The sequence below is a fragment of the Xiphias gladius genome, chromosome 18 (genome assembly GCF_016859285.1).
Source record: "Xiphias gladius isolate SHS-SW01 ecotype Sanya breed wild chromosome 18, ASM1685928v1, whole genome shotgun sequence".
Classification (NCBI taxonomy): Eukaryota; Metazoa; Chordata; class Actinopteri; order Istiophoriformes; family Xiphiidae; genus Xiphias; species Xiphias gladius.
The window spans coordinates 30,444,493-30,459,894 of NC_053417.1; the positions used below are offsets into that span (position 1 = coordinate 30,444,493).

Here is a 15,402-nt window from a genome sequence, read left to right on the forward strand (position 1 = left end):
TCTTATAAATGGGGGAAATGAGCCGTTTGCAGCAGATGTCTGGAAAATATCCTGACTGTAATATGATATTGCACATCTTCAAGATTGCACCCTGTGTCTCTGTGATACTGCATTTGAGCATTTCATTTTTAATACTGTCTGGACCACAGGATTTCTTTGACCAGAGAGATTAAATCTGTGTGGTTATTTCTTCCCAAGTAATTGGGAAATCAAGGGGGCTTGATTGTCTTCAATTGGTTCTTCTAATTTTTTCTTTTATAATATAATTATCCGAATTAATTTGATTTATCTGTATGTCTTTGTACAGATTTTCAAAATGTCCTCTCCAGATATCACCATTTTGGATGGGTAATGCTTGTGGTTGCTCTGTGTTGAAGTTGTTCCACATATCCCACAACTGATTTTGGTTAATGGCATCTCACACAAGTTTCGTGTGGGTATTATTTGGTTTTTGTTCCTAATTGTAATTTTATATTTATTTAAAATTTCATTTTACCTGATCCATAAGGCTGGGTTGTTTAGTTGGCGGTGCTTTTCCTTTTATTTTTCTCAGGTCTTTTCTGATCATCTTGCATTCTTTATCAAATCATTTGTCAACATTTTCCCTTTTATCAAGCATCCGTTTTTGTTTTCATAAGATCAGCTTTAACAACTGCCTTATAAAATGTCATATTGATATGATCAGTTGCCTTATTGATTTTGGTCATATATTGATAAGTCATTCATCAGATCAGGTGAGTTTAAGGCCATGATGAATTTGTCCACACTGTATGGGGCCCATTTGTAAGTAGGATTTAATTTATACAGCTTATTGGGGTCCTTTTTTGTCACTCATTTGACCTGAGAATTTAAAGAACATATGTATTTGGTTGTGGTCTGAAAGGGGGGATTGCTGTCTGACAGTGAATACACTGATATTGGAGGGGTCCATGTCAGTGATTGGATAGTCTACTACACTAGATCCAAGAGCTATGGAGTATATGAATCTCCCTAAAGAGTCCCCTCTGAACTTACCATTAACTATGTATAGGCTTAAGGCCCGATAGAGTGACACTACCCCCCTGCCACTTTGATTTATTTTGGAGTCAAGGCTGTTTCGATGGTTGATTGTTGGCTGGGGAGACTGACTAAACACATGGTTGTTGCCTTGTGGGTCAATGACATCAGGTTCAATTCCTGTTCTTTCATGCAGATCTCCAGTTAGAAGCATATTAACCTAGGCCTGAAAATAGGTGATTCCTGAATGCAGAGTTTCAAAAATGTCTTTTTCAAAATAAGGAGAATCTACTGGGGGTATATAAATACCACAGAGGTATAGATCTCTATCAGTTATTTCAATTCAATTCAATTCAATTCAATTTTATTTATATAGTGCCAAATCATAATAAAGTTATCTCAGAGCACTTTTCATAGAGTGGGTCTAGACCGTACTTAACCAAACATTTAATTTACCCTGTTTTCCAAACCAAACATTTAATTTACCCTGTTTTCCTGGTGAGATCTGACCGGAAAGGATCTCTTTTATACCACATGAAGATCCCCCCGATGTTCTGCCCTTGCGTATGTTCTTTAATTTTATAGAGGGCACCATGACTTCATTATATCCTGGAGGACAGCGAGTGAGCAGATAATTTTTGACGTCATGTTTCTGTCAACACAATTACTTCAATTTCTTTTATAGATTTCATTAAGTCAGGGTTTTCAATCTTCAGCACAAACGTTGAGGGGTGAAGACCCTGAATATTCCAGCAGTTTATATGAAATGAACACATAGAAAAAAAAATCAACAAGGAACCTGTATAATGAAACAAATTTAAAAACACCTACAAACTGTCTATACATTTATAATACTGAATAATAATTTGAAATGTATTTCATGGAGGCATGTATTATTTTCACAAAAATTATGACTGTACTATTGCCATTGGTATTATTACTACTACTTACTAACTAACAATACATTTCCATGTTGTTTCCATGCTACTAAAGTGAGAAAGTGTTCTGAGTATGTATATCTTAACTGAACAGCAGCTGAACACACACAGGGTGTGCAGCATTTCCCTGATGTCTTCCAGCTCAGAGGTAGCAGGGGGAGGGACTGTGATGGTAGGCTGGGCTACAACTGAAGCATAGCTCCGCTGCTGTAGGTGAGGAAGGGGACATGGTACAGGTGCTGTTGCATGGCCCTTGGGTGGGGAGGGGGACAAGGGCCAGGTACTGCTGCATAGCTCTGCTGCTGTGAGTAGGAAGGGGGGGCTAGGGGCAGGTGCTCCTGCATAGTTCTGCTGCTCTGGGTGCGAAGGGGGACAAGGGGTGGGTGCTGTTGCATGTCTGTGCAGCTGCTGGGAAAAAAGGGGTGGTGGGTAGCGCTTGAGGAGGGTGAAGGTAGCTTTCTTTGGTTGTGCTTCATGGTGGTGAGGTGGTGGGGGTGTGAGGATTGGGAGGTCCAGGCTGAACTGTCTGACTGTCTCCTTACAGTCCTTACAGCAAGGCGGGTGATCCTGGGCAGGTAATCAGGAGGAGGAGGTTTGGAATTGTCTTTATAGCTCCTAGTAGAGGAAGGGGTGGATGGATTCTCTCCCAGGGCTGGGACTTTAAGGGTCTTTGCCAGGGTGTCTCCCTACTGGCCTACTCTGCCATCTTCCTCATTGCCTCAGCAGTGTACTCACGGAGGCTGTGCAGGTAACTTATTCCTGTGTAGATCACTATTAAGGGTTTCCGAGGGTCTCCTTTTTCAACAGAATCATTGTCTGGACTGTGGTGTTGCAGCATTTAGATGGCAGTTTCTTACCAGGAAAAAGCTTGTTTATGTCTAGGAATTTCCCATTGGAGTCAGTCAGAAGGACTAGCTGTAGATCTTTATCTGCAGGCTGAGTGGGGGGAACCTGGATGTATCAAGAGGTGCCAGGGTGCTGTTGTGCTGGGTGCAGAGCGCAGAGGGTGGGATAGATCCTAGAGACAGGGCAGGGGTTTGGGACACTGGCAGGGAGAGTCCGTGTCTCCGTATTTGTCTTTGTGGGGACTAATGAGACTAGGTCTGTTGGTGTTGGACTTGAAGCTATTCTCAGCATCCTCTTTCATTTTGACTAACTGAGCATAGAACACACCGTTCTCCTGTTTGAGTGCCTCTAAAATTCCTCTGAGGTCAGATTCCAGGGCCCGGTTGTTTCTTTTAAGTTACTAGAACTCCTCTTTAAGCTGGTACGGAGTGTTGTCTGGGGGAGCAGACAGCCTGGCCTGGGTCAGCTCTTTGAATTCAGCAAAGTCCAGCCCTAAAGGCCATACTCTCCTTAAGCTGGTTGATGGAGTTGGCAGGTGTGGGAGAGGCAGAGATCAACAAAGTGGTGGGGTTCTCTTTTTGTGCTCATCATCGTCACTTTAAATTGGGGCATGGATTCTCTTGGTGTCAACCTCAGCTTTCAACAGGGGAATGTATCTTCAAAGGTATCCAGGTTAGCGTCATTTCCCTGGACCATGATCTTTCCTTTGGTGTAATATGTGATGGTGAGCAGAGGGTCATACTCGTCAAGGTGTTCATCTTTACAGATCTTTAATCTACCTCTTGAGCCAATGCCTTCACTGGATATATATGGATATATATGCATAGTTGTTGCACAGAGTATCTTTCTAGATGTAGATGGCATTAGTGAAGATTATCAGGTGATTGTTCTTCTTTTTCCTTTTCCTTTTCCTTCTTCTTTCTAGGCTAACTACTTACTTTGTCAGATATTCTAGCTTACAAACACTGGAAAAAAAATTAATTATGTAAAGTTTACCAGAAATATTAATGTTACCAACAAGGATCCTTTAAATTTTTCCTTTGGTTTTCTGTTAGTTTCTTTGTGCAGTTTCTTTTGGAATGTTGATAACAGTGGCAGGTAGTAGTTAGCAATTGACAGCTAGCTAGCTAGTTGTTTTGATTTAAAACATTTTTAAAAAGATGATATTTCTTCTGCTGTTTTTGGTAATTAATATTTTTATTTCTTCTTTGGAGTCGTTTCTGAAGATTATTTGAAGGTCATCTTGCAAAATGTCTCTCTACCTTTCTCTATCGCTCCCTGTCCGTCTGTCTATCTGTTTACCAATCTGTCTCTCTGCCTGTGTCTCTCCCTGCCTGTCTGTCTTCCTCCCTTTCTGTCTGTATCTCTCCCTTTCTATCTACCTGTATTCCTGCCTGTCTGTCTCTCTCCCTGTCTGTCTGTCTCTCTCCCTGCCTGTCTATCTACCAGTTTACCTACCTGTCTCTCTCTCTGTCTGTCTTGTTCGCTCTGTTCCTTTCTGTCTACCTATCTGCCTCCCTGTCTGTCTCTCTCCTTTTCTGCCTGTCTGACTCTCTCTTCCTGTCTGTCTTTAATTCTCCCTGTCCTCCTGTATACCAGTCTGTCTGTCTGTATCTCTCCCTGTCTACCTGTCTCTCTCCCTGTCTGTCTGTCTGTCGGTATCGCTCCCTGTCTACCTGTCTCTCTCCCTGTCTGTCTGTCTTACTGTCTTTCTTCCGGTCTGTCTGTATCTCTCCCTTTCTGTCTGCCTGTCTACCTGTCTGTCTCTCTCCCTGTCTGTCTGTGTCTCTCCCTGTATGTCTATGTACCAGTTTACCTATCTGTCTTTCTCCCTGTCTGTCTTGTTCCCTATGTTCCTTTCTGTCTACCTATCTCCCTCCCTGTCTGTCTCTCTCCTTTCTGCCTGTCTGACTCTCTCTTCCTGTCTGTCTGTAATTCTCCCTGTCCTCCTGTATACCAGTCTGTCTGTCTGTATCTCTCCCTGTCTACCTGTCTCTCTCCCTCTCTGTCTGTCTGTCTATCGGTATCTCTCCCTGCCTACCTTTCTCTCTCCCTGTCTGTCTGTCTTAGTGTCTTTCTTCCTGTCTGTCTGTATCTCTCCCTGTCTGCCTGTCTCTCTCTCTTCCTGTCTGTCTGCATCTCTCCCTGTCTACCTGTCTGTCTCTCTGCCTGTCTACCTGACTGTCTCTTTCCCTGCCTGTTTGTCTGTCTGTTTGTCTCTCTGTCTGTGCCCCAGGTACTCAGACCTCTCCAGTCCATCCAGAACTCTGGTGTACTCTAGGTGGGCCTGGTAGAACCTGCTGCTGTAATTCAGGTTGGATCTGATGTAGTTCAGGTAGTCTGGAGCTCCGGGACAGACCACATTATCAGCCAGGACCACCGAACCCCTGGCCAGCAGACTGCAGTCCTGCAGGAGGGGTGGGTGTGGGTTAAAGGTCAAGGGTCAGAGGTTAGAGCATACAGTGGGTTCAGGTACCAGAGATCAGAGCTGATTACCTCCAGCAGTCTGATGTCTGGCAGGTAGCGGTCCTTCCAATGGTCAAGGAAAACAAAGTCAAACGTCTGGATCCCAAACATGTCGGCCATCTTGGGAATGAGGTCAGCTGAGTGGCCTTCCAGCACACACACCTGAAAGAGTGACATCAGTTATCAGTATAGTGGCCCACCACAAGATTAGGCGCATGGATTCAGTCCATATATATATATATATATATATATATATATATAAATCAATAAATCATAACAAAAGTTAATCAAGGGCACCTTTCATATAGAGCACATCTAGGCCTACTCTTTATAATATATTAATATAATAAAATCTATATAATATAATATAATATCATACAATATATATATGTATGTATATGTATATATATACAGCTCTGGAAAAAATTAAGAAACTACTGCAAAATTTTCTGAAATCAGCAGCTCTACAATGTCTGACAGCCATTCCATTCCAGTGTCTGTTGAATTCCAACACAAGCACACCTCATTCTACTTAATGAGGTACTGATTAGGTGATCACCTGAACCAAATCTTATTTAACGAGGAAAGGTATAAAAATCACTGCTGTGGTCATCACTATCCTCTTGTAGTAGGACCAGCTGGGTGGCAAAAACAGTGCTAGTAGTACCTCAAAAGTAGTTGGAATCAAAAAAATAACTATTGACCATGCCAAAAGAAAAGTTTTGAGTGAGGAAAAGAAGGGTTCAATTCTGGCTTTACTGTCAGAGGGATACAGTGAGCGTCAGGTTGCTTCCATCCTTAAAATTTCTTCAACGGTGGTTCATAAGAACAAGGTCAAGCAGCAGACATTGGGTATAACAAAGCTATAGACCGGCAGAGGGCGAAAACGACTTTCCACTGACCGGGATGACCATCAACTCATTTGAATGTCACTCAGCAACCGTAGGATGACATCAAATGACCTACAAAAAGAATGGCAAATGGCAGCTGGGTTGAAGTGCATGGTGAGAATGGTTCAAAACAGGCTCTTAGGGGCAGGGCTCAAGTCATGTAAAACTAGAAGCAAAGAAGAGCCAGGCTGAGGTTTGCAAAAGACTATAAGGATTGGACCATAAAGGACTGGAGTAAGGTCATCTTCTCTGATGAGTCCAATTTTCAGCTTTGCCTAACACCTGGTTATCTAATGGTTAGACGGAGACCTGGAGAAGCCTACAAGCCACAGTGTCTCGCACCCACTGTGAAATTTGGTGGAGGATCGGTGATGATCTGGGGGTGCTTCAGCAAGGCTGGAATCGGGTAGATGCGTCTTTGCGAAGGACGCATGAATCCAGCCACGTACAAGGTTATCCTGGAAAAAACTTGCTTCCTTCTGCTCTGACAATATTCCCCAACTCTGATGATTGGTTTTTCCAGTAGGACAATGATCCATGCCACACGGCTAGATCAATCAAGGTGTGGATGAAGGACCACCAGATCAAGACCCTGTCATGGCCAGCCCAGTCTCCAGACCTGAACCCCATTGAAAACCTCTGGGATGTGATCAAGAGGAAGATGGATGTTCATAAGCCATCAAACAAAGCTGAGTTACCCAACGGCAATGTGAAAGACTTGTGAAGAGCATGCCAAGACGCATGAAGGCTGTGTTTGAAAATCAGGGTTATTCCACGAAATACTGATTTCGGAACTCTTAGTTAAAACATTAGTATTGTGTTGTTTAAAAATGAATATGAACTTGTTTTCTTTGCATTGAGGTCTGAAAACACTGCATCTTGTTATTTTGACCATTTGTCATTTTCTGCAAATAAATGCTCTAAGGGACAATATTTTTATGTGGGAGAAATGTTGTCAGTAGTTTATAGAATAAAACAAAAATTTTCATTTTACTCAAGCACATACCTATAAATATTAAAATCAGAGAAACTGATAATTTTGCAGTGGTCTCTTAATTTTTTCCAGAGCTGTATATACACATATATATATATATATATACATATACACTATATGTAAAGCTGGCTCCAGAAGTCCACGGAGTTCCTAGGGAAGTGGTTAGACACCAAGACAGGAAGACTTTCCTTTACTCCTGGAACACAGGTCACCCTCAGGACTCCCCTGTCCCAGTTCTACCTGAGGGTTAGGGCCACCGGTTGACCTCTTGAGCCCACAGAAGAAACTTAGGCCACACAGTTGGTAACATGTAGATCTGCATGTGACAGCCAGCTAAGTTAGCATGTTAGCACAGCAAATTATGGTTGTGGACCTGCAGACAGTTTGTCCTTTGCACTTCTAAACAGCAACACCTTATATAAACAGGCAAGGGGTTGGGCTGGGGAGGTTAGTCTTCCTTAGCTGATTTTAGTTATCAGTTTTGGCTCAGACTAGATGGGAATGGGCACATCCATGGTTAAAGTTCTGAAGTTCAATTGATGTGCCAGGTCAAGTAAATCTAACCGCAGGTCAGGTCTCCAGAGGGGAACTCCTCCCCAGATAATGGAGGTTGAACCCAGAGGTGGTAGGTGAGATCCGGGGTCATGTTCAGAGTTTATGTTTTTTAGTTTAATTTTTTCTGAGAACATGTATGTGTTGATGACCTTTGACCTCTTACCTTGTCTTGCAGACCTGCGTGTTGGATGACCTGTCGCGCCACGTGAGCATACTCAGGGTTCATCTCCACGGTAATCAGCCTGGTTGCTGGAGGCAACAGCCTGGTGATGCGAACAGCAGAGTAACCGCAGTAAGTCCCCAACTCCAGCACTGTGGATGGAGATGTTTCCATGACCACCAAGTCCAAGATTGCTCCTATCAGACAGAGTGACATGTGATTAATATTTGATTAACATGATTAACAGACTACACAGATCCATATACACATCTGTCTGCATGTTACTGTCTGTATTATCAGTGTGTATTTGTGTGTATGTACCTTTCTCATCTCCTATGTTCATCGCCCACTCTGTGTGTTTACAGAAGTGATCGATGGCTGTGATGACGCTATCTGGATCTCCTCTGACTGCATTTATACTGACGGCCTGCAGGAGGCGCTGAGTTTTATGTCAGAGAGACAGACAGGTCACAGGGAGACAGGTCAGAGAGTGAGACAGACACGTCACAGGGAGACAGATCAGAGAGCGAGACAGACAGGTCAAAGAGACAGAGAGAGAGAGACAGGTGAACAGACAGACCGGCATCCAGAGGTCACCTGAGGTCGTGTTGTTCGTGTCAGGAGGTCGAGTGTCTTCTCCAGCACGGCGTCATACCATAGCAGAGCCAGAGTGGCGTTAGACTGAACCAACCGGGGAATCAAACAACGACCCAAAACATACAGACCAACAATGACCACCGACACTGTGAGCACAGACATACTGAAAGAAAGACAGGCAGAGAGAGACAGGTCAGAGAGAAAGACACTATCAGTACCATCATGTGGAGGTCTAGTCCAGGATCTTCTCCATAGGACCAGCAGTATATTTAAAGACTCCCAGGAGTGCTGGCAAACAACATGGCCTTCACACCATCAGACCCTCCACACCAGTGTTCTCTGAGCATCCAGATAAGGAAACCCTCGTCTCCTGCATGGTCACCAAACCACGACACTGACATGCCTCCTTGGATCCTTCAAGCCCTTTACATGAACCAGCAAACCTATGACCACCAAGTCACATCCCACTGTGAGCCCCAAACTTTTGTAACCATCTTTTACTGTCACAACTCACCCATGGGATCCAGTTAGCCACACAGACCATCTGCCACCAGCTTTTAAACGTAGAGTGATTTTTGGTATGTAAATAACAGCACAAGAACTGAAGTGTATCAGGACATAAACAGGCATAGACACCAGACAGGTTAACAGTCAGATATAGGAGTTTTTATTGGACTTTACTATTTGTGACTAACAGAAGACAATCCACAAACATTTATGCCATGATCCACAAATCCTTCACTGTCCACAAACAGTATTTTTTAAATTTGTATTAATTTAGGTAAGATCATATCCACAAAAATACAGAGCGATTTGCAAATCCGCATAACTTACTATGTAATTTACAGATTTGTGGATGCATTCGAAGACGTGAAACACATTTGGCACATTTGTGGATAACTTCTTGTCAGTTTGTAGGCAACTTGACATATGTGACCTCGCTATTTGATTTTTGTCCAATTCATACCACAGCTGATCTGTAGAAAAAAATCCACAAATGTTAGGTGCAGTAACTAGCTACACCAACGGGTGGCGATATTTCTTCACATGAGCTGATGGAACTGCAGTCTGTACTGGAAGAAGGCTAAAACAAGAGTCTACCTGGTATCCTCGTCTGTACAACAGGAGACAACAAGGAGAAGCAATGAGGTAAAATGTGAGAGAATGTAGTTCACAAGGACATTAAGCATAAGGCTTGTATATGATATAGGAAATGTATGTATATGATTTCACAATAATTGGCAATTCACACTACAACTGGAATTACCAATTAATTCAGTAGCCTACATTTACTGCTGTCAGGTTATCAGTAAACGTTCTGGTTCTATAAGTGATTGAGGCAGAAGTAGGACAGTTGGCCTGATCAATGCAAAATGATCATCTTAGTGACAATAATTTAAAGGTTAAATGCATTGTAAGCCATGATGTCAAAAGTGTGTTTCTGCTACATGATTATGGGAACGATGTGACCTATGGATTCCCTCTGAGACAGCACTGACCCTATCATCCCTTTCTTTCTCTCCACCTTTCAGCAGCACCTTGGCCTCATCCCTCCTGTCCCAGCTCCTACCATTACTGGACTCCAAGCAACCATCAACACTGCACTGTGCTGCTGCTGGCTAGCTGGACTCTTATCTGTTTTACATTTATAATTAAATACATATGAGCCTACTTTTGAGAATTGTGTAAGATACAGTGTTGTATGAACAAAGTATACATTTATTTATGTTATACATGTTACACCCTTCTGTCAGTTGTTAAAGAAAGCTTTGTAAAAGTATATGAAAAGCATAGTAGTTATGTATTATATGAAGGCCACTCAGTAATACTGCATTTCAATTAACATATGCACTTTTTGTTCATTCTTTGGTATTAACATATAATACATTGGTTATGGATATTCAATTCAGTTCAATTTTATTTATATAGCACCAAATCCTAACAGAGGTTATCTCAGGGCACCTTTCATGTAGAGCAGGTCTACACGAGACTCTTTATAGTTACATTTACGGGGACCCAACACTCCCCCATGAACAAGCACTTGGCGACAGTGGTAAGGAAAAACTCCCTTTTAACAGGTAGAAACCCTGAACAGAACCCGACTCATGGTGGGGGGCCATCTGCCCCGACCAGCTGGGTTGAGAGAGAAAGAGAGAGAGAGGAGAGAGAGAGAGAGAGAGAGAAACAGAAAAGGGGGGGGGCATAGCACAATAGACGTTTAACATAAAGGTGTGTAACGATAATGAGACTAATAATAAAACTGATAATTATAATAATAGGGTGAATAATAATACTAATAAAACTAAATATAATAATAGATGATAATTATAATATTTGAAGCAGTGGGTGTTGAGTAGGATCATGGGGGCAGTAGGTGGTTTGCATTCACAGATACATTAAATTGAAGAAAGTGTTAAAACAATTTCCTGGTTCCGCCCCTTTAACCGGATCTGCCCAAAATGTAGTGACCGACTTTGGTGCAAGTACTTTTTGTGTAAGCCTTCTGACAAATAAACAAACAAACCAACAAAAAAACAGACACAGGTGAAAGAATAACCTCCTTGGAGGAGGTAATAATGTGCTTTAAATGCAGTTATTGGTGTTCTTTTACATTTTAAGTACACTTAAGTGTATTCTATTTTTATTAGTCAAAAGTTGAGGATGAGTCAACTCTGGTCTAAGTGGCAGGCGGGTGGATGTATGCGTGATACGATCACAAATAAAAAAAATTTTATAGTTTTTTTTTTGTTTTGTTTTATTGTTGTCAACACCTTATGACCAATTTGGGTCACAGTTATGCTCACATTTCTCAGCTGTAACCCTAAGGTGTTACATCACGTCCGTCATACACCAGGGACTGGACAATTTCCACTGTCTCGAAATACATAAACACCATTACATTCTGAGTATTGTAGGGGATTTATTGCTGCCCTGAGCCTTTCCATTTATTGCTTGCTCAGGGAGATGTCCATCTGTGGCATTACAACTCCAAAATCAGGCTCGTGTGGATGGCCACTTTCCTTCCAGTCAATGTCCTCAATGTATGTGTCCTGCAAATTTAAGTATAAGGGCAATGGGCTCTGGTTACATTATAATACAGAATAAAATGCAGTGGTCATACTGAAAAAAGTTCTAAACTGAAGTTGCAGTTCCTCTCTGAAAAAGCCAAAAGTAATAGTTACAACAAAGTATAGTTAAAAGTAGGCTTCATTTTTGATTACTTTTTGCACTTTTTGCATTATGATGTTACCATGGAATGAGATTTTTGGCACACCCATGTTTGATGTAACTAAAAGCTTTACATTTGAGAAATCAGACAGCTACAATCAGACATCATTGTCCCTTCTTTAATTTTCAGGAGAAAATTGAGGGAAAGACCCTAATTTACAATGTAGCCAAGATTACAAGGTAGGATTGTAGTGTAAAAGAAAAAATTGAACATATATTAAAAACAGAAATGTTAATATTATTTACATTTATATTTTGCATTTCAAACTTGGGACCCATAATACACTGCAGTCAGGTGTAGTCAAGTCAAGTGTCTTGCTAAACCATGGTCTTGCCAGCTGATCTTTATATTCTGCTGGGCCCGAACAGTTGTTAAAGGAGTTGTTAGTAGTTTAGGTTTTAGCTATAGTACTAGTAGTAATAGTTTGGAAGTAATGTAGTAGCAATAGTAGTAATACTTTCATAATACCATAATTGGAAGTATAACAGTCGTGATTCTTATGTAAAACAAGTATCCCGCACTGCATTTAAACTCAAGAACAGTTCAGTATAGTTTGTCTTAATACGAGCAGAAAGGGAAGCATAGTAGTGTAAAAGTGGTGGAGGTTTCTAGGGTGTTGCTAGATGCTATGGAGGACCAAAGTTGTAGTAGCATTAGTGGTAGCATTAGTATGTGCAGTAGCACTAATAGTAGTAGTAGAAGTGGTCATCGTTACTAGACCATGGTTTCAAAGGAGGTGGCTTACTTGGTCACAGTTTAATGCACGTGGGGTGCAAATACTGTCGTTTTGGAAGACCACAAGCACTGACCATGTCTAAAATCAAATAAAATTTGACATCCACAGTACACGGGCACAACTACCACAGCTAATACAAAGTTACCAAACTGTAGGTAATGCAGTAAGCAAGCACAGCACACTCAACTGTAGATGACAATGATTGTACCTGATCCTGAATAACAACCGTTGGGTTAAATAAAGATGCTCCCTTTGTCCTTCACTTCCTGGTTGAGGCCAGGCTGCTGTCCTCCTCTTTGTTGTCTCATGTTCTACGGATGCGGATTCTGGGCAGACTCCTGTTTTAGCCCTCTACCAGTACAGACTGCAGTTCCGTCAACTCATGTGAAGGAATGTTTCAACCAGCTGGTATAGCTAGTAACTGCATCTCACATTTGTGGATGTTTTTCTACAGATTAGCTGCATTAGAAAGTGGACAAAAATCTGCAAACAAATAGGGGGGTCACAAATGTCACAAACTGTAAGTAATGCGCATTTGCAAATTGCTCGGTATTTTTGTTGATATGATTTCAGTGATAGGAACTAGGAAAAGAGATCATATTTCTCCTGTTAGCTTCTCTGCATTGGCTCACCCATAAAATCCAGAATAAGATTTAAAATCCTCCTTCTCAGCTACAAAGCCCTTAATGGTGAGGCACCATCATATCTTAAAGAGTTCATAGTACCCTATTATCCCAGTAGAACACTGAGCTCTCAGAACAAAAGCTCACTTGTGGTTCCTAGAGTCTCCAAAAGTATAATGGGAGGTAGAGCCTTCAGTTATCGGGCTCCTCTACTGTGGAACCATCTTCCAGTTTAGGTCTGGGAGGCAGACACCCTCTCCACGTTTAAGAGTCTTAAGGAGGCTTAAAACTTTCCTATTTGATAAAGCTTACAGTTATGGGCTGGCTCAGGCTTGTCTTGAACCATCCCCTAGTCATGCTGCTATAGCCCTAGACTGCAGGGGGACTTCCCATGATGCACCGAACTCCTCTCTCCTCCTCTTCCTCCCCATCTGCACGCATTCATATGGCATCAATGCTCATTACTAACTTGACTTGTTCTCTCTCCTGTAGTTTTGTGTTTTCTCATCTCACTCCTCTCTCCTCCTGTCGCTTTCTGCAGGCATTTCTACCTCTAGAGCTGCAGAGTCTTGATCTGTGACTGTAAACCACCTACTGACCCATGATCCTGCTCAACACCCATTGATTCAATTATTATGATTATCATTACTATTACTATATTTCGTTTCATAAGTACTATTATTCATCCTATTATTATAATTATTAGTTTTATTATTAGTCTAAATGTTGTTATAAATCTTTATGTTCTGTTCAAGATTTCTACCTGTTAAAAGGGAGTTTTTCCTTGCCACTGTTGCTAGTATTTGCTTATGGGGGAATGTTGGGTCTCTGTAAATACAACTATAAAGAGAATGATCTGGACCTGCTCTATATGAAAATTGACCTGAGATAACCTCTGTTATGATTCTGTGCTATACAAATAAAATTGAATTGAATTGAATTAAACACAAAAAAATAAAAAAATATATGTCTGTGTGAACAGCAAGATATTTGTGGATCATGGGACACGTTTGTGGATTGTCTTCTGTGTACCCCTCACATTTGTGGATTTTTTCTACAGATCAGCCACAGCATGAATTGGACAAAAATCTGCCAACAAATATGGGGGCAGACACAAATGTCACATTATCCCCAAAATGACCGGAAGCAATCCACAAATTTGCAAAACCTGTTTCATGTCTACAAATGGATCCACAAATGCTTAAATGTTTACAGAGTAAGTTATGAATATTTGCAAATTGCTCCGTATTCTTGTGGAGATGATTTTACACAACATAAAATAAGGAATACATGTTTGTGGACAGTGAAATATTTGTGGATTTTGGTATACACATTTGTGAATTGTCTTCTGTAGATTACAAATAATAAAGTCCAATAAAAACTTCCATAGTCAGACAGACAGACATACAGGTATAACAGTTATGGTCTAACTACGGGGTTGGCGGTTCGATCCCCAGCTCCTCCTTTCCATATGTCCAAGTGTCCTTGAGCAAAACCCTGAACCCCAGGTTGCTTTTGGTGGCAGCACCTCAGTGTGTGAGTGCAAATGGATGAATAGATGAATGAGTGACTGAGAGGAAATTTGTACCGTGCTTTGTCTGTTAATGTAGAAAAGTGCTATATATGGTCAGTGCATTTATCATTAAAATACCATATCTGCTGTCCAAATTACAAAAATACATAATGTGATTTTTGTGAGAATAACATGTTTCACTTAAAGATTTAAAAACTTTCTGTTTCTAAATTTTTTTCTGTTTTTAAATCATGTCTTTGTTCGTTTTTGTTGTAGTTGTCGTGTTGTTACAGTAGTGTAAGTAATAAATGTGTGTTTAACTAAAAGTGAACTGCGTTTGTTGTGCTTTCATCTCAATCACTTGACCTTAAAAGACCTACCCTCTGAAACATTAGTTAAGATGATTAAGGGGACTTACTCCCCGAAAAAATCCTGTTTAATAACAGTAAGTATCAGAGCTCTGAATATCTCACGTTTCGCCAGCAAGAACTGACCCTAAAATCATACATATCATACACACGAATTATCTCACTAGATGATTAAGTCCATAAGTTATATACAACAATTATCTATAATTCCCCCTTCAAATCATTTGAGTTCATCAATTCGTATACTGAGTAGTAGCTGTAGTGTTACAATATCAGTAGTACAGTATTGCAGTATCTGTAGTGTCAGTACCAGCTGTTGTTGTGATGGTCTTTCTTTCCTCTTTAGTTTCCCTTCTCCTCCTCTTCTTCTTCTTCCTCAGTCCTCTTTCCCTCCTTTATTCATTCATTCTGTCTGTCTGTCTCTATGTCTGTTGTTCTGGCTGTTGTGTTGTTTGTCTCTGATGTAACTGATAGTAAATCTGAAGTACAGA

General features: G+C 41.1%; 1 protein-coding gene across 1 annotated transcript; it reads right to left on the reverse strand.

Annotated features, from left to right (window-relative positions):
* Positions 1–4,931: 4,931 nt before the first annotated feature.
* Positions 4,932–8,604, reverse strand: comta (catechol-O-methyltransferase a). The gene is made up of 5 exons (XM_040153270.1): positions 8,443–8,604; positions 8,167–8,284; positions 7,849–8,042; positions 5,277–5,408; positions 4,932–5,187 (listed from the first exon to the last, which is right to left on the reverse strand). Exons 1-5 carry the CDS (start codon positions 8,602–8,604, stop codon positions 4,954–4,956), a joined length of 840 nt encoding a protein of 279 aa, XP_040009204.1. The 3' UTR covers positions 4,932–4,953.
* Between the last annotated feature and the right edge of the window lie 6,798 nt (positions 8,605–15,402).